The following is a 25153-nucleotide window of genomic DNA, read 5'->3' as shown; positions in this document are numbered from 1 at the left end:
ACTTGATTAGTACATCACAGGCCATTGATGAGCACAACTACTGTCTGCTGTGGTTTTTAAGTCAAAATCAATTATATTTAATGCTAAACCCGTCAGGAACTAATCAGCAAACGTTTTAGGTAAACCTAAGGAACCACAAGGATCGCTATGACTAATGTGTGCTAAATGTGAGAATACTAATCACTTATACTAATTCATCCATTTATTCAACTTCTACAGCTTTATCCTCCACATGAGGGTCGCAGGGGGTGCTGGTGCCAATCACAGCTGACATAGAGCGAAAGGCGGGGTTCACCCTGGAAAGGTCGCCAGTCCATCACAGGGCAACATAGAGACAAACAACCATACACTCTCACACATATGGTCAATTTAGAGTGTCCAATTTGCCTAATCCCTAAATCTGCATGTTTTTGGACTGTGGGAGGAAACTGGATAACGTGGAGAGAACCCACACACACACACACAGCGGAGAGCATCCAAACTCTATTGCAGAAAGGCCCTTGTTCTGACCAGAACCAGGGTCTCCTTGCTGCAAAGGCAAGAGTGCTAACCATTACACTGACCGTGTGGCTCCTGAGAGGTTTTTGAACAATATTATAGAAACATGTTAAACATTACGGCCAGTGATATAGTAATGAATAACAAGGTAGCCCACACCCTTTACAGAGGAACATGCAGGACAGCGACAAAGATAAATGATCCTCCATCAACTTTTCCATGGTAATGTGAAGAGGGAATAGCGCATGTTTTCGAATAAATATTTCTACACGAGCATGTAGTCCAGATGACTGAACTGCATTGAAGTTTCATGACATTAAAAAAAGGGCAGAGCCATCCTCTTGTGCGAACTGCGATGCCACGACGTGACTTGACTCAACAACAACATAAATGCACAAAATGACACAAAACAGATTCTTGTTAAATCACACACTGCTAACTGGCTAACAAAGCTAAGCTGGACAAACACAAACGGTCTCCACAGCACATTTAAATTCATGTAGTGCTTTGTGCCCCTGTTTTGTTCTATTCTGCTGATGTTTTGTGTCTACTCAGTGTCACAAGTGTGGAGTCACTAGTACTCCACACTTCTCAGGCCTGAACAACCATGTCTTCATTCATGGCCTCTTCCTGCTCTATTTGCTGCACGCAGAAGCAGGCATGCACATTAAACACTGCTCCTCTACATTATGGGTGCAATAAGTCTGATTGATCCTCAATTGTAAAATTAAAAGTTAGTCAATCTCTATCTCATTAGTGCACTTTCAATGTTTTCCATTGATCTGGTCTTGTTTGTGGTGGTTTGCGTTTCAAAGATAACTGGGACATCAATACTGATCGATGCTAAAGTAAGGGGCTGCTGTGGAACACCGACAGGTCAGTGAAAACATTCACATCGAGTACTCAAACACAGCATCACTCAACTGACAGGACAGGCAGGCTAAGGCGGGGCTAACTGCACTGTACCAGTTCTCTTATAGATGGGAGGCTTCCTGAAGATGTTGGGGTCTCCTGTGGCTGAGGAGAGAAAGAGGAGATGAAGGGGGTGAAAAGAAGGGGTGATGTGTTGTGACAGTATGAGGTACAGAGGGAGGAGGGAGGGTTATAAAAGAAGGTCGAAATGTAGTGCAAGGGGATGAATATACCACAACAATCATGTATGGTATAAAAAACTATGATGTAGTCACATTTGCACACATCCCTCCTTCCCACCAAACTTCAAGTGACCTTGCTGAATGGGTTGCAGCACCAGTGAGTGATGGCAAATATAATCAGTAAAATATCTAGATCAGAGGTGTCAAACTGGCGGCCCACGGGCCACATGGAAAGAACATTAAAACAATAAAAAAAGTATTTAGTAATCGATAAATCGAATATCGTTGTAGCCCTTATATATATATATATATATATATATATATTTATACACACACACTGTATATATTAGCTTGTTTGGTGTTAATTATAGTTGCCTACATTATTATTTAATTTATATTTGATTAATAGATTTATTTTGCATCATATAAATGTTTTTATTGTGAAGTATAAAGTACATCGTTCCACATTAAAACAAGCACATTTAATTTGAAATTCTGATCATGAATTCATCAATATCCTCTTTGTGATATTATGATTGAAAATGATGTTTTAATATTAAGCTCATATTGCCCACCCACTACTATTTTTTTTCTCTAGTCCTTCCCTCTCTTGACAATACTAGATGCTCATTGGCCCCTAGGTCATTTGAGTCAGACACCCCAAATCTAGATTGTGAGTAAGGCGGTGAGGAGATGAGAAGTCCTACCTGGTACATGAAAATGTGTAGGGGGCTGGTTAGTGGTGGGTGTGCTTGACCGCCCTTCTTGGCTGTAATAAGGTGAACTTCTGCCACTCTCAGAGCCTGTAGCCAGCCGCAGCCAATAACAGCAAAGAAAGTGTGAGCATGAAAGAAAGACCTCAACACATGCAGATGAAAACCTAAACAGCCTAAATGTTCAGTCAATTTACAAGATGACATCACTTTTACACTTGTGTAATGACCAACATTATTGACGTGTTTGTGGTTATAACAGTCAGTGCACATGTGCAAGAGTTCATTGAAATGACAGCCAAGGAGCAAGTGAGCATATAATGAAGCCAAAAAAGTATTTTGAAGAGTAGTGAAAAACAGTCTGCCCAAAATGTGGGAAATCTTGAGTTGATTTTAGTGATTATATATCAAAGTATCATACAAGATTGGTGATGAAAGTGGAAACTGAAACAGCTCATGTTGCCAACACATGTATTTCAATCAACAACCACATAATCCAACTCTCCTAAATACCACACTGGAGCTCATTGATTAGATTTTAAAGACAAAAACTGAAGGCAGTACAGGAAGTTATGCAAATTATAACTTGTTTAACCTTTAGACTTTAGACCTTTAAACTTAAGTAACGCTGCACTCACATAATACTGTGATACATATACTACATTACATTATACTGTAATGGGTATGTTAAAAAACCGTAGGACCCAAATGCTGTTAGTAAAAATTAACAAAAAAGAGTCTTAGTAAGGCAAAAAAATTTAAAAATCCAATATGGAGCAAAACAAAGGGAGAAGACTAGGAACACATGAAAATCAGAGAGGGGACTGAGACATGACCTGAACAGACAAACACAAAACAAACCAACACAGACACTGAGGAGCACAGAGACTAAATATACTACAAACAACCAGACTGTGGACTGTTGCTGTTACCTAGCAACCTGATCTGATTTTATGACTGTCGAAAAATAAATATTTTTTTTACTTCTTTACATTGTACTGAGTGGCTGCGCGAAACAAATGGATACTACAGTGGGATCATCCTACTATATTAATTGTAATCAAGAGACTGGTGTTGGGCCTAGCCATTGTAGACTGTTGAGGCCTACTGGAAAGCCATAAAGCCTGAAAAACCACATGTTGAGGACAAAGGAAAATCCTGACCCACCAGGAGACCAAGTCTGTGATGGACTCATTCCCCACAAGCCACTGCGGTGCATGACATCAGCAGCAGGCAACTGTTCACCCAAAGGTGGAAATCACGGGATGCTCCGCCCCCGAGGTGAAGACTATAAAAGCTATAAGCACACATCATTTTTTCCCTTCCAACTAGGCCGTTGATACAGACAGACTGCCTGTGTTAGCGGAGGTAAACCCTTCCAACCGGACCTCATCTGTGTTAACGGAGGTAATCACCACTTGAAGAATCGTCTCATCCTCGCTGGCCGAGTTGAACATTTTTCCTTTGTCCGTCCTTGAAACTGAAGGAGTTATTCTCATTATTAGGGTTCGAGCAAGACTGTGCAAGAACCCTCTGGAAACTGTAGGGATTATTAGGGTTTGAGCAGGATGGTGCAAGAACCCTCTTGAAAACTGAAGGAATTATTAGGGTTCGAGCACGACTGTTTTAAATAGGAAGTGCCCTCTAACTTGGCTGTACATTGACCGATAAGCACGAAACTTAACATGTGAGACCAGCCATAACAGGAAGTAAAGACTAACATTGTCCGATCTTTCCAAAACTTGACATGTGAGACAAGCGAACTTCCCTGAACACGTTAACAGACAGGCCGTTGACCAACAGGAAGTTGGCCATTTTAAACAGGAAGTGCCCTCTAACCAGAGACAGCGGAGCCTCCCCCAGGCCGCCCCCCAGGAGGCAGGTCGGAGCCCGCCACAGCTATCCCCGACGCCTACCCCAGAGTCAACCACACGACTTCTCCCCCAGAGGGAAGCAGGCAGAGGCTCACGTAGGGATCCCAGCCAGGGGCCCACAAGAAGCAGGAGACGGCAGGATCCCGGACCACCCCGGGTAATCCTCCCGCACAGGCATGGGACATCCAGGGGCCAAGACGCCCAGAGCCAGACCCCGCTGTGCAGTCGTGCTCTAACCCTAATAAATGTTGATCTTGTTTATCTAAAATACTGTTCTTTGCCTTTTGTGTTTGTATGCCTCTGACCAGGGTAATTGCAAGAAGCCAGTGTACGATCTCACACCTTCCATTCCAAATTTAAGAATTAATATTTTTCATATTAATCCAAATTTATATATCTGATAAACGAGACGAGAAAGGTGTTACAGGTCATTCTAAACCTATCTTTCTCCTCTGTTGAAGAGGAGTGGTGCCCTTTTTTAATTCATAAGGATATTAATAAATAATTAATTATTACAAATTATTAATTATTCACATTAAACATTTCCTCACCAAATGTATGGATAATCCAACACTGGAAAATACTTTTTCCCAAACTGTAAGACACCCCACTTTTAATGAAATCATCCCCACTGTTCAGAAGAAAAGAACATTCCTCCACCTGGAGATTTTACAGTATAAGTGCTTTAACTCTGACAAAAAAAAGCACATTTCACAATATTTACAGCCTGGACGATCAAGTGCTAAGGTCATGAAGAGACAGTGGTGAATGCTATGTGACTCACCAGGGTAGGCATAGTGCTGTGGAGAGCGTGGCATGATGGGTGACATGCCTTGACGACTATATGTCGGTGAGTCTATATAACCTGGACTGGAGCACCTCCTGTGCTTCAAATCCAGGCTGTCAAAGTCCTATAGAGAGGAAAAGGGAGAAATGTGAGGAGTGAAAGAGGAGCAGAGGAAAGCGGGGAGACAAATATCTCAGTGACTGGTTGAACTGGCAGTTCATTTGTTAAAACGTGTTAGGAGTGCTCTGCTACTTACACTGGGAGGAAGATCGTTTACCTGAGAATAGGGAGACAGCGTCCCAAGTGACTGGTGAGTAGAGAGAGGAAAACTGTTATTTGTGCTGAAGCAACACAAATTACACAGCATATGCCATCTTTTCTGACATGACCACAAGAAAAATGTGTTTACATTTTTAAAAAAGTCATATTTTGCAACTATATAATGATCTCCAATCACAAATTAATGGATAATCAATGGACTGCCTGAGAAGATGGATATGTTATTATTGTACAGTCAGTTGTGGTTTCACCACACAAAGATGATGGACACCTTTCTGATAGACTAGACTAGAATTTTTCGCCCTAAAATATCAGATAATCGTATTCCTAAAAAGCAAATTTTAAGGACCTTGATTGTCTCTCTCGTTATCAATCAATCATTTATTATAGGCACAAAAATCCACCTAATTATTACTACAAAATTCATTCATTCATACTGATTGTTTTCATTCTTCTTGACATAACAGAAAAATGAAGTAAAAAAACCCAAAACTTTTACCTTGAGTTTGTCCTACACATTGTTCATTACACCAAGATGACAGTATGTTATTTGTTTGCTATGTTGACAGCTGAATAATTAACAAATAGTATTTTTTCCCAGTAAGCACACAACAACAATTTTTTAATCAAAATGTCTGGTTTGGTTGAATCAAATTTCATGAAATTATAATGGAAACATATTACTTTTGTCAACTATGAAGCTGTTATCAACACATTAATACTGAGTGATTTGAAGCTATTTCAAAAAATAAGTATCTAGCATGACTCTAAAGCTAAAATGCTGTTGCTGATTTTTATTAAGATTTTTACAGTCTGTGCACAGTGAAGCATGCAATATATATATATACATATATATATACATATATATATATGTATACATATACATAATATGTATATGTATATGTATATACATACAAAAAAAAACGCCCAAGATACTTGGCGTTTTTTTAAATTTATTTATCTGTATGTTATCTGATCTAGTGATTTTGACCAGTATTGAACCAGGCTCATCCCTAATAAAAACCATTTCAAACAGTGAACTTCAACAAGTGCTACATGTATATTACAAACACAATAAACTTCTTAATCGAAACGCCACACAAAAACTGAATCAAGTGTTTCTTCTGAAAAAAAGACTATTGATAAGACCAGTGGCAGTAGTACCTCCCCATAGCTGTAAGTGTCTAGCCTGTCATCAGATGTGTATCTGTGGTAGGGCTGGCATGAGGAGGATATGAGGTCAGGCTGTTGGACCTCGTATATGGCCTTGATCTTTGGCAGGGCAGCTAGGTCCTTATAATCTAGGATCTCATTCTCCACTGTGGCCTGGAGAAAGGACACAAACGCAGACACAAATACACCCACCACCACAGACAGACAGAAACAACATCAACCACATGGACGATGTAGAATGAAAAGTCCACTGGCAGCTGTGAGATGATCATGCAGTGGTGAGTGGGAGAGAGAAAGAGCTGATGAAGCACACGTGTGTGTGTGTGTGTGTGTGTGTGTGTGCGTGTGTGCGGGCGTGTGTGGGCTCATCAACATAACACACGTGCGCCGCCGAGGCCGACAGCGGTGTAAGCTGTTGACCTTCAGGAGCTCAGCATGTGTGAACATGTATTAGAGTAAAGAGAGAGAGGATAAGACTGTGGACAGCCAGCGTGCTTACACTGCATTTCTTCCTCATCCATCACCTTAAAGACAAAGGTCATTGATTATGAGAAGAGAGCAGAGCAGTGCTGAGCAGAGAGCAGTGACTCCTGCATGCAGACATGCAACAGCACTCAGCAAGCAATGGCAAGACCATTGATTGAGGCTTTGTTTAGGAATGTCCATAGCAACTATTAATGCCTTTGCAACATTTTATGGAAATCCAATTAGCTCTTGTTAAGCCTATAGTTCACACTACACGATTTCCAACCCGATAACCCAGTCACGTCTTGCAAGACTTGTCACATCTTGGCTACTCACTCGTCATCAGACAAGTAAAGACAAGGCAAACTGAGACCTGCCCATGTCTGCCTGATGCAAGCTGGACATTTTATTAAGGCCAAACCAGCCAATCAGAAACCAGGGCAGGGTGAAAGCAGCTAAAAACAAGGGTTAATGAAAAAGTTGAATACAACTTAAAACAAAAAAACGATCACATACAACCCGGCTAAAATAACATGTTGAGTTATAATTGCAAGTTAAAATTAATTCTGGGAGACTGTCTTGCCCAGCTAAATTTCTCGGTTTGAAAATGCAAGCCAACTGAGTTTGTAATTGAATAGCCCTGATGTAGTGTATGACCCCTGTTATTGGTCACTCACGTAGTAGGAACTCACAGCGATTACAAAAACATTGTGTAATGTGGGATGCATAGCGACTTCGACTCTGAAAATCATGTAGTGTGAAATTGGCTTTAAGAATTCTCAGTCTGGACCAAGAGTGCAGGACTGAAGGACGGTCTGACACAAGATTACATTAAATTTTAATTTACAAGTCTTCATCTCTTTTTGGATTGCAGATTTCAATGCTTTCTGAGCACTGATGAGTAAAGATGGTCATCACTGATACTGTTTAATGCATAAACATGAGCCTGATCTTGTTTCACAGTGAGAAAACGTGGAGACTGATGTGTTGATTGTCAAAACAGTTGTTTACACATTGCAACTAATTAAATCATTCTAGAAATTCCCATATCAGCTTGACCCCCAACACACCACTGATGACAACAGAGTTGAGATAACAGAGACAAGTGAACAGGCCAAGGGAGTGAGCAGCCTTTTAGGTTGGTGCCTTACACTGCAACCGATGCAGCAGACACACCCACCCTGTCCTGAAAACACACAGAACACACACTGCCTGAAGTCAAGCGGAGGACAGAGCGTCAGGAAGACAGCTTTGTTGACAAGGACTACACGTCGATACTGACTACATCAAGGCTGAATCATCTGCAAAAAATCATGTAACATAACCAGAATGAACTTTGTAGGAAAGTGTGCAAAATGTTGAGGACATGACAACAAGACTTAACGAGCTGAACATGTTATTTATTGATGGCTATAAGGATGCGTAGAAAATTTCAATAAATTAGATAAAGGGCGTTTTCAAAATCAATTAGGGATTATAGCTTTAAGGGAAGATCATGGTAGTGGCAGCAAAGACTGACAATAATCTGCAGACTTATGGGTCACTTACACATATAACCCTGCTGGGAGAGCCCACTGAGGAGCCTGGTGGAGAGATGGAAGTCTCTGACAGGCGTCTATGCTGTGAGACATAAAAACAGACAAAGTAGAGAAGGGGGAGGAAAGAACAAGAACAAAAAAACTACGCTGTTTTCTATTTATTTGGACTTCCATTTCAAACTGCCTCACCCTGAGTCTCCTCTCCGCCCTGGCTGCCTGCTTGCATAACGGGTGCCACACCTCACATCCTGAAGAGGAGACAGACAAATTGGTGTCATATAATGCATATATTGACAACTGTATTCCACAGCATGTGTGTATGTGTGTGTGTGGTGTGTGTGTGTGTGTGTGTGTGTGTGTGTAAGTTGTGGATGCATTGGCATCAAGTTTCACCTGTCAGGTACATTTCCTCTCCCTCTTTGAACATCATGTTACAGCGGACACAGCGGGCACAGGTCGGATGATAGTGCTTCCCTCCTGCCTGAGGAGAGAAGAGAAGAGAGCATACAATATGTACTCTTCATACAACAGTGTTTCAAAAAACTAACTGTTTATCTGCAAAATTGTGTCTCCAACTCAAGCCATAATATGACTTGAGTGTTGTTTCCTTCTTTATACCACATGTCCACCTCATAATGTATGGACACATCACTGCATACACTGTAAGCAATTGCTGTTAATTTACAGCCAGTTTTCAGCACTAACCTACTGTGTTCATGTAATACGGTTGTGTACTGTAGTACTGCATTGTGGTCTGGTCAATTTGAAGTGACAGCACAAAGACCCAAAACAGTATGTCAATGTTTTAAATTGCAGTACACTACATTATTTGTGGAAAAGTGTGAAAGGGTGTTTTTCCAGACGTGGCTGCATTGAGGAAGACGCACTTTGGGGGACATTGCCATCTGCATCATTTGGGCTGTGCATCTACGAAGTAGAAGGTAACATAAATTAATAATTTTTTCTCGTCAGTAACATTATCTTATTCAGAAATTTTGCAAATCAAACTGATGTTCAGCAAGATGTCGCGCTAACATGAGTGACTGTGATTTTAAAATGTAACTTATCATTGAGGCTGAGATTTGAATAATGTTAGCTCAAACACTTATATACATTTTACGTGACCTGTAATTGTGCTTGTTTTCCACACTGACGTTGACACAAGGACACGAAAGATTTTGATATTATCAACTTAACAAGCATTGATTGGGCATTGTTATTTTACATTCCTGATCTAGTTATGATTTTGATTAATTATTTTGTTTGTTGCTGTTTTACAGTGGTAACAATATCTCCAATGAGAGGAACAAGCAAAGTGATGATCATCTCTACCTGAACCAGACTCTTCCTCTTTAAATCAGGACTGTCCACTCCCACCCAGACTCTAAAGCTAAGTAAAACATGCACCTACTTCCAGGACTTTTTAAGGTAATAAAGCCTACCTCACATTATTACTACTACTATTTTACTAGTTTTTTTTTCTCTGGGTGATCCACATTTTCTGCTGTTGTTTTTTTTTTACAGTAACAGTATTTATGTTGACACTTCCCTTTTAAATAAAGGTGTGTTTGATGTATCTCTCTTTTCTCTGTTGTTGTTTTTTGCACAATTAATCATAATAATGCAATTTTTAAAGCAGATTGTTGTAGCCCACATAACAATAAGGTTCTTATGTTAATTGTAATGAAGATTGATATTTAAGACATTTCAAACTGCTAAATTTTGTTATTTTATTATCAGTTATGCCTGTCTACAGTAAGAAGTTGGAATTTAAAGTAATCTACTAGCAACCCCCTAACCAGAATGTTACTATAAATTCAAACAATCACATAAATATACTGCATTTGTTTTTGTACTGTGTAATTTGTGAAACTGTATTTATTCTGTTCTGTCTGCTACCAGTTTAATGTAAATTGTAAAATCATATAGAAATATGCTTTATTTTGTAAGAAATCAATGTCTCGCCGAACATTAGAGGTTGCACCAATATTGTCCAACTTAGGGTTGCCTATGATCTGCCCTTTGCCTTCTGCTGTAAGAGTCAGTCTCTAGTATATAAAGGGAGACAATGACTACTATCAATTGTAAAAGAAGGAGGAAGAGGCTCCAGACGAAATTCATTAAATCATCGGAATCCTGTTAGAGACAAAAGATGATCACACGGAGACTTCAGTCCCAGACCTGGAGATGATGGGACTGATTGAGTCAGCCAATCTGCACATGTGGGTGGGCATACTCATTGACTGTTTGTATACAAATATGTACGGCTATGTTGAGTTAGGAGAATTCACTGTGAGGTAGCAGTGCACTCAGACAGGACTGAAGTGACAACACCAGATAGAGTATGCCTAAGTAAGGCATAGGGTAAACAATGCTTTCAATGAACCGTAATCTTTGTAACTACCTTTAATGTAATAAACCTAAGGAATGTATCAATCAGAGACGAAGAAGACCTCCCCGTTTTTTTTTTCTTACACTACGTTTACAGTAATACAATGTAAAATACTTTCACAGTATGATTACTGTTAAATAACAGTAACATGCTAGCGTCTCTGCTGCCAGTATTTTATTGTAAATTGTAAAATATACAGAAATATGCTGTATTTCATGTTTATAGTAATAGGCTGTAAAGAAATTTCACAGTATTACTGTTAAATAACAGTACTGTTATTTTACAGGAAAATTCTTTAGTCAGTTTTGTCATCATGCAGCACTCACATGATAACAGCTACCACCCATTAGCTATAATTAGAGCAAATTAACCTGCAGGTCAGTCACATGAAGAACATGTGAAGTGTATGTATACAGTGGTATGATTTTCCTTTATAAATCATTGGTTGTTTGGATAAGACATTTCAGTTAAATATATCATATAGGAGACAAACACAGTGATAGTTGAGAAATGAAATAAAGTTTATATGATTTACAGAAAGTGTGAAATAATTATTTAAACACAATTAGGCATGTGGATAAGTTTAGGCACCACAAAAGAAACATTTTGTGCATCCTCCTTTTGCAGAAATAACAGCCTCTAAACACTTCCTATAGCTGACAATTAGAGTGTGGATTCTGGCGGTAGGTATTTTGGACCATTCTTCTTTACAAAACATCTCCAGTTCAGTCAGGTTTGATGGTTTCCGGGCATGGACAGCTTTAAATCACACCACAACTTTTCAATAATATTCAGATCTGGGGACTGGGATGGCCATTCCAGAATGTTGTATTTGTTCCTCTGCATGAATGCCTTAGTAGATTTTGAGCAGTGTTTAGGGTCGTTGTCTTGTTGAAAGATCCAGCCCCGACACAACTTCAACTTTGTCACTGATTCCTGGACATTGTTCTCCAGAATCTGCTGATATTGAGTGGAATCCATGCGACCTTCAACTTTAACAAGATTTCCAGTCCCTGCACTGACCACACAGCCCCACAGCATGATGGAACCGCCACCAAATTTTACTGTAGATAGCAAGTGTTTTTCTTGGAATGCTGTATTAGTTTTCCACCTTGTTTTGCCCAAATAACTCTATTTTATGTTTTGTTAGTCCACAGCACCTTATTCCAAATGTGCTTTAACATACCTCAAGCGACTGTTTGTGACGGGTGCAGAGAAAAGGCTTTTTCTGCATTACTCTTCCATACAGCATCTCCTTGTGTAACGTGAGCTGAATAGTTGAACGATGCACAGTGACACCATCTGCAGCAAGATGATGTTGTAGGTCTTTGGAGCTGGTCTGTGGGTTGACTGTGACTGTTCTCACCATCCTTCACCTCTGCTTATCTGAGATTTTTCTCGGTCTGCCACTTCGGGCCTTAACTAGAACTGTGCCTGTGGTCTTCCAATTCCTCACAATGTTCCTCACAGTTGAAACTGAGAGATTAAATCTCTGAGATAGCTTTCTGTATCCTTCCCCTAAACCATGATGTTGAACAATCCATGTTTTCAGGTCATTTGAGAGTTGTTTTGAGGCTCCCATGTTGCCACTCTTCAGAGAAGATGATAAAGAGGAGAAACACTTACAATTGACCTCCTTATATACCATTTCTCGTGATTGTATTCACCTGTGTATGGAGGTCAAGGGTCACTGAGGTTACCAAACCAATTTTGAGTTCCAATAATTAGTGCTAAAGGTATTGAAATCAATAAAATGACAAGGGTGCCTAAATTTATGCACATGCCTAATTGTGTTTAAATAATTATAACACACTTTCTGTAAATCATATAAACGTTATTTCACTTCTCAAATGTCACTGTGTTTGTCTCCTATATGATATATTTAACTGAAATGTATTATCCAAACAACCAATGATTTATAAAGGAAAATCATGAAAAATTACAGGGGTGCCCAAACCTTTGCATACCACTGTATATGTGTGATTGTGTGTGTGTGTGTGTGTGTGTGTGTGTGAGAGACACAGGGGACAAGGGAAGTAGGTGGTCTTGTAAGTGAAGGGCACAAGAGTGAAATGCATGTCCTTGGACATTCAGAGAAGCTCAGGGGACCACAACACAAAACAATGGACACAAAGACATGTGAAAGGATGCAGCATGATGTAGCTGAACCACTGTCAGTTCACTGCGGTAATGTCGCTCACGTCTGATGACTGAGGTATAGTTCCCAGTCCCATCACCTCAGCTTTCCTTGACACACCATTAGAGAATGTCTATTTGTAGAAGCACTGCTGACATACGGTCTGTGTCAAGGACACCTGAGCGGTTTCATCTCCACACGCCCAGCATGAGTGCAGCGGTGGTTGTGATGGTGGGAGAATGTCATTTTACACTGCTGTGACTTTTCATGCTTTTTCATAAAACTGATAATTGTGTCTAAGCTGCATTTTTGATCAATCCATGCTCACGGTGCAGGTGTCTCATGTTACTCTGAAAGGTAAACCAGGGGAGGACGCAGCATTTCCGTCTCCTGCTTTCCCGAGCAGCAGCGTATTTACCGAAACCGGTCTAAGTGATCAGCTCAGTGGCTGCTGTTACCATTTCTAATGAGGCTCCTATTCTCCCCATTGACAGTAATAGGCTGCTATATTTATTGGCAATTAGGGAAGTGAAGTGAAGAGAAGAAAAAGAGTGGAACAAAAGAAAAGACAATTTTATGCCTTTATGTTTCTGTCTTCTCTAAACATTTGGCTCTGGACTGAGGAGAGAGACTGTGGAGCAACACAGTCTGGATATTCAGTGTATGAGAGAAAAGAAACGAGTGTAGCTGAGGACATTTACTGTGGTCTCAAAGGATACTTTATGTTAAGGTTTTTGCACTTAAATTACCTTACGCTGGAAATAAATGACTGTAAGATATTGCACCTGCACATAAGAACATCAACACCAATTAGAGCTAAAGCAACAAGTAGATTCATTGATGAGTCATTGATAAATAGAAAATATGGTGGTTTCAACTTTATGAATGAAGAAGAACCTTCTCATGAACCATTGATTTTTTTTTAAGTGTAACATATTTGCTTAAAGGATATTTCACCGTTGAGAAGATGAATGTCTATGAACACTAGGTCATCTATGTAGTAGAAATGTGAAATAATATTTGAAGCAAGTGCCTTCTTGGCTGAGAAAGGCAGAAAAATGTATTTATCGCTCATGTACACGACCTCCCAGAATGCACGGTGCTATTGCATTGTCACTCCGAGAGAAGCAGACACGTTCATGAGCAGACAGCATGAGTTGTCTGAAGACACAAATTCCCAAGGGAAAAACAAGGAAAGGACAAGCAGTAAGTTCCCATTATTTGCCGGTCAGATATTCAGAGCGGTGCTGAAGCTTGAAAGCTAAGCTAAGCTTGTTTGGAGTGTTGTAGAAGACACCGAAGAAAAACCTCGAACCTAGCGGGGTTCACAGGCCACATTTCCAGCAGGAAGGCGTCACTGAGAGGTAAGACTGACGCTAATACTCCATTCTATTTCTGCTCATAGTATACGATGTGATATAGTTGTCGGCAGTAAAGCAACGTTGTCAAAGTAACGTTTGATAGACAATTACACATACGTTATATACACGTAACCTGTTAGCAAAGTAAAGCCACCCTGCTTTCGCTGGAGACAATGTCAGTGTTAGTCAAATGTTTTAATGTTATTCATGTTTGTTCAAGAAGTCACAGACAATGTTGTCATTTTCATCTAATGTTATCCATATAGTCAGTGAGCCAAAGTCTCAAAAATGGGTTGGACCTGACATGGTCTGCCATACTTTTTATTTGTGTTTTTTCTGTTAACTTTGACCCTAAGAAGCAATAATTGGAGGGTCTGCTCTGCCGGAAATATCGCAAAAAAAAATTGTGGCCATTTTAGTGTATGCATCCTTTATTTTTTATCAGAAAAATGCGAAAACATTTTTTTTTCCTCAAATCCTCAGTGGGTTGGGTAAGTTGTCTATACATGCATTCCAGATACAGAGAACACGTGTGCTGACAACATCCACTGAAAAAATAACTCTTAAAACACATTTGTACATGATTTTGGCTCAATTTAATGAATAAAAAATTTGGCGTTTTTCTCACTTTTTACAATATTTTCATCTTTACTTCATTGGTAGGTAACTATTCCCCCAAGTTATGACATGAGTCAATGTGCCATTCTTTTCACCACACAGTATACTCATGCCACAGAAAAAATCATAAAAATCCAACCTAAATCAATGGATCTGTGGTGATTTCACTATTAGTTGGCGATCAACAGGCTCAGAACTTTAGATTACTCTCAAAATTATGAGAAAAAAAAATGCTGGATATTTAGCATCATGGCACACACACACACACACACACACACACACACACACACACACACACACACACACACACACACACACACACACACACACACACACACACACATACACACACACACGTGTGTGCTTCATCAGCTCTTTCTCTCTCCCACTCACCACTGCATGATCATCTCACAGCTGCCAGTGGACTTTTCATTCTACATCGTCCATGTGGTTGATGTTGTTTCTGTCTGTCTGTGGTGGTGGGTGTATTTGTGTCTGCGTTTTATTAATATTAATGGAAGTCTATGGTACCAAATAAAACATCATCAAATTTACTTATAAAGCACTTAATAATGTACCTACAATTGACCAAAATGTTAAATTGGTATTTAATTCCCTCAGAGGAGAATAGTGGAGAGAAGCGGAGTACAGGATGGAGCCTGCGTTCTCAACCAAGCAGCTGGAGAGAAAGCTACTCAGTACCAACTATACGGCTTGCATAATATGTCAGAAAACAGTTACGCTGGTTCTCTTCAGAAACTGACAAATGAAGGCTACCCTTTCCTCCTATATGCTGTAACCCAGCGGTCCCCAACCTTTTTTGCTCCATGGACCGGTTTAATGTCAGGAAATATTTTCACGGACCGGCCCCCTAACGCTCTCTAGTCGCTATGGTAACGCTTAAACGTGCCTTCAAAATAAGATACACAAAACAGCTGTAATGGTTTCATTAATGTTTATATATTTGTTCCAATTGCTAAGTGAAGCCTGTCATATTTGGGACAAGAGTCGAGACCTTAATTTGCTTGCACAAAACTATTGATCAGCACTCAGCATTTGTTTGTTGTTCATCAAAATCAGTATGCACCAAGAGCGCGGGCGAGCGAGCGGGTGGGAGAGAGAGAGAGGGTAACAAGTGCGAGTGAGTGAAGTCTGCGGTCTTGGCCATTAGTTCATTTACTTATTTTTGTGTAGGCTGAATACGTCGCACAAGTAAGCGAGTTTTGCGACTCACTCCTTGTCACTGAAATGTTCTGCCCGCGGGGACTTCTTTTCTGAGAGAAATCTCTGCAGCGGCTCTCGCTGCAAACACTCTGGCCAGCGATCTCCCTCGGGATGCGTCAAGAGTGAGTCATAGACGGATGTAACGGAGGGAATCCGGTCATTTTTCAAAATTAAACATTGTTCAGACCCCGATAATAAATACAACGGAAATAAGGTTATTTTATTCAAGTTATTTATTCTTTTTGTGCGGCCCGGTACCAAATGACCCACGGACCGGTACCGGTCCGCGGCCCGGTGGTTGGGGACCGTTGCTGTAACCAACAGAAAGGATGATGTCTCATACAGACTAGACAATGAGCTTCAACCACAATATGACTTTCTGGGGAAGAATCCTTTGTGGCACACACGATGTCGTGCGAAGTACACAAATCGTAAAACTGTTGACCAGAAGAGGAAAAAATATGAAAAGTCAGAAGGCACTTCATTTGACGCAGGACTTAATCCTGAGCCAGACAACAGCAGGTCTACTAAAAGAACGAGGATGTCAGTGTCACAGCCCATCAAACACAAGGTAGAGTGCTTCATTTGTGGAAGAGCACGCACAACCAGGGGGAATAGATCCCTCATTTTAATTGCAACTTATGATAGTCAGAATGCAGTATGGGCAAAGGTAACTGAACTTGATTTGTGGTTCTGATGGAAACAAGTGTACTGATATGATTGCTGAGGACTTCAGGTACCACAAGGAATGCATGACCAACTACCTGACAAAGCGTCTTCATTCACAGGAAAAGACTAGTACTGCCACTACTCCATATGATGCTACACTGAACCAACTCATATCTCGGATAGATGAGGCCCTTTTCAAAGACAATGCCATATTCTTCGTTACAGCTTTGAGGGATGAATTTCATAAATACTTGGAAAGCCATGGAGTTCACAATGTTACCTCATACAGATCACAGTCTTTGATTGCCCACCTTAGAAGGCACTATGAAATAGGTGGTAATTGTAAAATAATGGTTGTGCCACAGAAAGGATGTTCTAGCCTGATTTGCTCAGCAGAAATTAATGTTGGCTGCATGCTCTCGAAGTTGAAGGAACTTAAGGAGAAAACTGAAGAGGCAGAGTATGAAGAAGAAAGTGATGATGAGTTGACACCAGGTGACACCATAGTCTCTTCCTACAACACTGCAAAGAGAATACGGAAGGAGCTCCAGGACCAATGTAAGCAGGCCTTGAAGGATGCAAGAGAAGCCAGAACAGCTCAAGTCAGTGGAAGTCACCAGATGCCTGGAAGTATGACTGAAGACCAGTCACTTCAGCTAGAGATATCATACCTGGAAGCATCCCGAAGAGCTAGCTCTAACCTGTATAACCACCTCCAGAGTTAGGTGAGGATGGCCAGGTAAAAGTCAGTCCTAAGCAGCAAGAACAAGTTCTCAACCTTGCCCAGGATGTCTGCCAAGCAGTTGCCAAGATCCCAACACCGAAACCCATTGGGACAGCCTTGCTCATCCTTAAGGAAACCAGAAGCAAGTCGACTGTGTCACTCCTAAATAGATTTGGGAACATCATCTGGTATAAAGAAGCACAGAGATATATTGCATCAATGGCAATGGCAGTTGAAGAGCAGACAACTAGGGATGGTGCCTTCATACCAACAAACCTGAAGGTTGGACGATTCACACATTTTGCATTCGATAACCTTGACTTCTACACAAAGGATGGACGAACACTGCATGGCACAACACATGTCATATTCCAGTACAAGAATCCAAATGAAGACCCGACACCAACGGTTAGTTTACCTCTTCTGAAAACCCGCAAAACAGCCCTGGAATCTTCTCAGCCTTTTCAAACCAAGGAAAGCCACCTCAGTCTAAAAGATTGTCAAAGGAGTCGCTCGCTGGTTGGAGTTGAAACAGAACCTAAGCTTCCGGTGTGTCTAGCAGAACCTCTTGACCACCTAAGCATCCTCTGGCATTTGGTGCATAGCTTCCCTACTGTATTATTGGAGGACTTGAAACCAAGTTGCCCTGCTCCAACATGGAATTCATTCCAAGCATTTCTCATCTCAGATACCACCCCTGCAACTGTGATCAGCTATGGTCCCTTCTTCCCCAAGTCACCAACAACCCCAGATGTGGTTGAACAGTCTGTTCAGTACTGCATGGATGTGTCGAGAAAACATGTTCAAGAGTATACCATCATCACATGTGACCAAGCAATCTATGAGGTGGTTCTGAGTCTGCAAAAGAAGAACAAAGAGAAGTATGCCAAACTTATCTTATGCATGGGTGGCTTCCATATTGCTCAGAATTTCCTTGGAGCCATTGGGCATTTGATGCAGTTCACAGGAATCGAAGACATCATGGTTGAAGCAAACAAAATCATCGGTGGGAAAGACTACAATGCAATGCTGCACAGGGTTAGTCAAGGTTTGTCCCAGAGAGGTATCTGCAGTGTGCCGCCCTCCTGATTATCCCACTTCACAGGGACCTGCACCTAGTTAATTAGGTTTTGTTAAATTATTTTGTTCCGTTGTAAAAGTTGTAATTGTTGTCATCAGAGGCAATAAAATTATATGCCTTGTGTCACATATTTCCATTGGGAGAACAGCGTTATGTTGAAATTAAAAACATGCCTAGGCCATGATGTTTAATAATATGGACATTAACAACCATATTATATTCAATATATTCTAATATTTTTAGAATGGCCTAAAATTCTGAGGTTCTGGGCCTGTTGATCGCCAACTAATAGTGAAATCACCACAGATCCATTGATTTAGGTTGGATTTTTATAATTTCTTCTGTGGAATGAGTATACTGTTTGGTGAAAAGAATGGCATATTGACTCATGTCATAACTTGGGGGAATAGTTACCTACCAATGAAGTAAAGATGAAAATATTGAAAAAAGTGAGCTATATTTCCCGCAGAGCAGACCCTCCAATTATTGCTTCTTAGGGTCAAAGTTAACAGAAAAAACACAAATAAAAAGTATGGCAGACCATGTCAGGTCCAACCCATTTTAGTGAGCTTTTGAGACTTTGGCTCCCCGACTAATAGCCTATATAGACCACATTAGAATGTTCACAGCTCACCTAGTTGGCATATTTTGCTGAAAGGTTTGTTTTCCTGGAGAAAAGTCAAAACTTTGTTCATATTTTATGTGTAATTGTATTCCTTGTCCTTTACAGGAGAAACATGGTTTAATCAAATCTTGGAGAAAATCTTCACAGCATCCAGCTCTGCTCCTTTTCACCTGTGACTCCTCCAGTTACATCAGATTCTGTCACCGCTCTACATGTTTCATTATTTTTTTTTGTTTGCATATTGTGTTATGCATGCTTTTAGATTTGGCTCCTTGTTTATTTTAATTTGTACCCTTGAATATGATGGTAAAACATTTAACAGTTATTTTTTTTTACTGATTTTGTTGTTTCTATACTAAACAAGTTAGATTAACACAATAAAAATGATGCAGTTGTGATCAGTAAACAAAGTAGCTTTAATTCTGAATTGTTTATCAACCATTTTCTCCAAATTAAATCACTTTTCATCTAATAACACTCTAATGGAGGAACACTAAGGGCTAGAAAATAAACCACAACATAAATGAATTTAAATGTTTAATATTAATAATCATAAAAAGAAAAATCAGATCATAGCTCATCGTGAGAATCAACAGTCTTCATAGACACAGTATTGATTTTCAGGAGCTGAGTATCTTCCTCTGAACAACACAGGCAGGTAAAACAAGACGATCGTCTTTCCCCAATCTCTCTGGATCCACTCCACGAAGTGACGGTAAGCTGTTAGGTGATATTACTGTCTGAAAAATAACGAGCACAACTTTAGTGAATCAAAGGATTGTTACAGTAGCATAGATGTAAATGAACTGTAAAGATGCTAATGTTAGGTCAGCTGGCGTTACATATAAACATGTATAAATGTGGTAAAAATAAATATAAAACAAAATACTCACTTTGAAAACATTTACATTCTGGGAATGAAATCTTGTCCAATGGACAAGAAAGTCTTGTCCCTCTATGGTTGAGTCTAAAAAGTGTAGAAATGGCAGTTGTAGATTCAAAGCTACCCCATAACTGAGTCAAATGATGCGAAACACGTAATTTGACGATTTAGATAATTATGAGCGCATCACTGTTAATTTCGTACCGGCCCTAGGAGTGTAATTATTACATATGGTATCTCATACAGCATGATTATGGCTAATAATTGTACATTCTCTAGTGCCGCAGGAAGCGGTATGTGCCCATTAAGCCATGGTGAAAAAAACCGGTAAAAATCTAGTACCTGTTTTGGCCATATATTGGGCATATTTGGTCATATATTTTGAGGAACCACACATGACCAATCAAAGGCGCTCATTTGTGTACAAGTAAACTCAACTAATTATCGGCATCATTTGAACCCATTTCTTCATTCATAATTTTTATTTTATATTATTTTAAGAAAATAGCTCAAGCTAACAAATTATTAACTTAGGCTAGGGGGTAGACTGCCCCATCGCCTAGAATGTGTCAAGGGATTATTCTGCCCTTTACTTGAGACGACACTCTCTAAAGGCCACATTATACTTCTCCGACTGTGTAATGCGTTATCCGACTGCGTAACCACAGAGACCCCTCGAGCCTTCATATTTCTGCGTTGTGGAAGTATACGCGCTGCAATTTCCCGCCGAATCAGTAGGGGTCGCTGCGCAAGGTTGTTGTGCTTTTGGCTACAGTGAGCAATGGCGTCCGAGAGAGAAAGAGAGAGATGTTGTTGTTGTTGAAACAGTGCCTGTTTCTCACTTTTCTGTGTCATGGAACGCAGTTTTAACATAGTTTGAGGCGAGAAATTGGCCATTTAGTCTAAACATGTGGTTTGTGTATTAAGATGTATTATGATGTATTTATAGTTTGGCAGTGTGGGAAATAAATTGTTTTCCTGTTCCCGTGGATGGTTTTAGTGTAAGGCTTTCTGTATGTTGTTTAAGATAAAAATTAACCAACAGTCAAGCTGTGAACAAATGATGGGATTGTAAAAGCAGGGGTCGGCATGAGGTGCACAGGATATCTGTCGGTCATAAACAAAGTGTGTTGTCTTGTTGTTACTTGGATGATTTATGGTGTTTCTAAGATGCTTTGATGTTACTGTATATATGTTTGAGCTCTCTGAAGCAAAGTCAGAGAACATTTAGACCATCTTGGTGACAGAGTCTCTCCTTCATGCATGCAGTAAAGACTTGATTTATTCAACAACGGTGACTCCAATGAAATATCTTTCACAGCAGAGACGTTGTCGGCGGTGATCAGCTCCGCCTCTGTGGAGGCTCGGTGCGCACTTGGCCTGTCCTGAGGACTGATCGCAGCTCTTGCCGTCTCCGTTGTTCCTTGACGGAGTGACAGACACTTAAAAAATATTTTGTGCAGTCGGAGACAACGAAGAGGCTCTGCGACAGGCTCTGCTTCGACGTAGAGGACTCTGCGTAACCTACGCAGAGCACTTTACGCAGGAGTATAAATTGGGCTTAACTGAACACATACCAAACATTCAACAGTTTAAAGAGTCAGTCTCTCTGGTGGTTTACGGTCCCGCCTGGGGTACCGGCTCAGTGTCTGTTGGTGTGTTACTGGAGTGTCAGTGTGGGCGATGTCTGACTGACCTGCGGATGTAGCACTGCATGAAAAGTTGGATTTGCGGCTGTTATCGTCCCTGTGAAACTCCCAGTCAACTGGAAGTTTCAGTCAGTTGCCCGATAAGTGTGACATTTTACAAAACTAACAGGTTAATACACACATACATACATAGGTGTGTATGTGCATGTATATATACGCGCACGGAGCAGCACTTATTGTAGCTCTTGTGTTTCCAGCTGCTGGAAGCGAGGAGGGCTGTTTTAGCCAAGGATGAGATGGACTTCTGCAGGGGCATGTACTTTCCTATGTCTCTTATTCTCTATCGTGACATGTAGTTCTCACTAGATAATAATAGCAATAAGGATAATTAGTAGTAGTATCATATTATAATAATAATAATAATAATAATAATAATAATAATAGTATTATTATTGATAATAATATTTGTATTATTATAATCATTATTTAAAAATGGGAGGGGAAAATGGTGACCAATGAGTGAGGGGATGCTGTCACAGGGGATTTTACCTTTGAACTGTCTGTGGTTTCATCCAATGGTTGTTTGTGTCAGTCAGCTCAGGTCAGACAATTGCGACATTGATATGCTAATTAGAGCCATTTGCACCTAGCAGGGGTTTGCGAGCGGGCGGTCCCCACAATCGCGCCCTCGGTCCTACATCGCGCCGCCCTGTAGGTGCACTGAGTGCCTTGTGCCTGATCCACCACCGCTGCCACACTCGGTTTTAGCAAGTCCAGACAAGTGCGAAGCTTGCGGTGTAGAAACAGCATTGCAGGCTACTTGATGGTATAATTGTGCGCTGCGAGTAGGAGTGCCCATCGCTGCAGTCTCGCTGCAGCCATTGAAGGAGTCGCCTGACTAGGGCTCAGTATAGTTGTTATTGGGTGATCAGTTAACAAACTGAAGTAACGACCAAACAAATACGAGTGAAAACGCCTCACTCCAAAAATGAATGCCAGTGCTTCTCGCTCGATTTGAGCATAGTTTTGCTCTGCTTTGCTCAATGTTCTTGAGGCAAAGGCTACGGGTTTCTCTTCGCCTCTCTGCAATTTATGGGAAAGGACAGCTCCCACCCCATAGGGCGAAGCATTGCAAGCCAGAATCACTGGAAACATTGGATTGTAATGTGTTAAAACAATTTTGCTTGCAAGTTGTTCTTTGGCCTCACAGAATGCCGTGTTACATTCTTTTGACCACTCCCTCTTCACTTCTTTATGCAGAAAAGCATTCAGCGGGTGGAAAAGGGTCGACAGGTTTGGAACAAAGCATGCATAGTAGTTGATGAGTCCCAAGAAAGAGTTTAGGGGCATCCAGTATGGCACAGATTTTTATCAGGTGACTTGTGAAGTCCTTTTGAGTCAATTAAGTGCCCAAGATACTCCAGAGAACTCCTTAAAAACTCACATTTCTCCTTTTGAACTCTCAGTCCAAATTGTTCCGACATCGAGCACAGCCTTTAAGTTTTTCAAATGATGAGCGTAATCGTTGCCTGTTACCAATATATCGTCCAATAAACAGTGGACGTTAGGAAGTCCTTGCAACACTTGGTCCACGATCTTCTGGAAAATTGAGGGTGCAGACGTTATCCCAAAAGGGAACCGATTGTAACAGAACATGCCCTTATGTGTAGTGATAGTGAGATATTTCCGTGAATCTTCACTGAGAGGCACCTGGAAAGAAGCCTGTGAAAGATCCAGTTTGCTGAAATGCTGTCCTCCAGACAAAGACGCAAACAGGTCCTCAATACGGGCTATAGTGTAGCCCTGTGCTATGTTTCTTTTAATTTTGTTCATGTTTAAAAAATGTTTATTAAGAAATTTTAAAAATTGTTTGAATCTATAATGTCGAGATGTCATTTATTTTTTTAATGTGGCTTGTATTATTTTTGTTTGAAAACTATTTTTGTGTGAGAACTGAACTGTGACCTCCGAACCGGAAGCGGGAGAGAGAAGGAGAGCATGGACGGCTAGTCCAAGCTTGCTCTTGATACCAACGCATGGTTATTATCTTGGTTTAGGCTATAAGACAGGATTACAACTGACTAAGGTTGTCGGACAGATGACTGCAACGTTGGTGCCGTGTCGTTTGGACTGTTGAGAGACTTCTCACTGGCGTGAGTAGCCTTTCATGCTACGCTAGCACTGAGTTCACGGACGGAGCGGTGGTCTCATTGTTTCTGCGCACACCGATGCCGAGTCGCTGGAGCAGCGGTGAGTTCGTCTGGATAAAGCCGTTCGTTTGGATAAAACGGATCAACAGAGAGGAATAACATCTGCACATTTGATCGATCTTTCCTTCATGTTACTGGGTGAAGAGTTTTTATTTTATTAAACTGTACTGCAATTTTATTTCTGGGTTTCAGCGGCGTGACAGTTCAGAACATTTTCAAGTGTCTCACGGCCCTTGTCCCCAGTTCTCATTGTCTTTATTTCACGCCAGTCCAGCTTAATGCTCCTTAGCCATTCACGGCCAAAGAGTGGGGGTGACTTCCCTTTTACAACGTACAAAGGCAATATGGCCTTCTGTTTATTCATCTTCACCCATACTTTCACCATGCCCTCTGGTAACAGTACTTCCCCTGTGTAAGTTTTCAACACAATATTAGTCTTCTGTGGATGTACATGTGCAAATTTCGCTTTGTACGTCTCCATTGAGATCAGGGAAACAGCTGCCCCGGTGTCTAGTTCCATGTCTATGAGCTGACCTTCAATCTTAGGTTTGATCATCATCAACGACGATGCTGCATTCTCCTTTTTAACAGCCCTCACTGGCACTGTGTCCTTCACCACTGCTGACACCATATGCAGTGTCAATTCAGAGTCTGAATCTGATGCAGTATCACTTTCACTGTCAGTGGTATTAGGTCCTTCTTTATGAATTTTCCCCCTTTTTGCTTTTTCAAACTGCTTCCATGATTTCCTTCTTGTATCATGTTTTTCCTTGGATGTTGTTGGGCCCAGCATGACTGTGAGGCCTCACTGTCCTCTTTGGGAAAGTCTGAATGCAGCCTGGACCTAAAATGGCGGTCTGAAGCCCTCAGGAGCCACATGGTGGAGAACAAAGAAGAAACCATCCATCTCCCCAAGGCGTCCAGCTGTGATGGACTCAACCCCCACAAACCAATGCGGCAGATGACGTCATCAACAGGCAGCTACTGACCCATTGGTGGACATCATGGGATGCCCTGCCCCCGAGGCAAAGGTATCAAAACTGAACGAACCCCCAGAGTTCGGCCTCTCTTCCATATTTCTTAGCGTGAGCGGACATATGTGTTCAAGGAGTGAACCAACCCCTGAAAATCTACATTCCTGCTGGCCGAGCTGTGAAGA

The 25153-nt window shown here is 40.8% G+C and overlaps 1 protein-coding gene across 1 annotated transcript in view; it reads right to left on the bottom strand.

Annotated features, from left to right (window-relative positions):
- Positions 1–25153, bottom strand: part of ablim3 (actin binding LIM protein family, member 3) — a gene marked incomplete at its 3' end in the record, with an annotated part of 104603 nt that overhangs the window by 8505 nt on the left and 70945 nt on the right. The window contains exons 7-14 of the mRNA XM_083891789.1: positions 8815–8902; positions 8611–8669; positions 8432–8503; positions 6410–6571; positions 5244–5273; positions 4964–5090; positions 2300–2395; positions 1465–1515 (exon numbers count right to left, since the gene is read on the bottom strand). Of these exons, the coding sequence (XP_083747915.1) occupies positions 1465–1515; positions 2300–2395; positions 4964–5090; positions 5244–5273; positions 6410–6571; positions 8432–8503; positions 8611–8669; positions 8815–8902 (685 nt within the window). The remainder of the gene's footprint in view (positions 1–1464; positions 1516–2299; positions 2396–4963; positions 5091–5243; positions 5274–6409; positions 6572–8431; positions 8504–8610; positions 8670–8814; positions 8903–25153) is intronic.

The sequence above is a fragment of the Microchirus variegatus genome (genome assembly GCF_963457635.1).
Source record: "Microchirus variegatus genome assembly, chromosome: 6".
In the NCBI taxonomy this organism is placed as follows: Eukaryota; Metazoa; Chordata; class Actinopteri; order Pleuronectiformes; family Soleidae; genus Microchirus; species Microchirus variegatus.
This window is presented reverse-complemented; position numbering and strand designations above follow the sequence as displayed.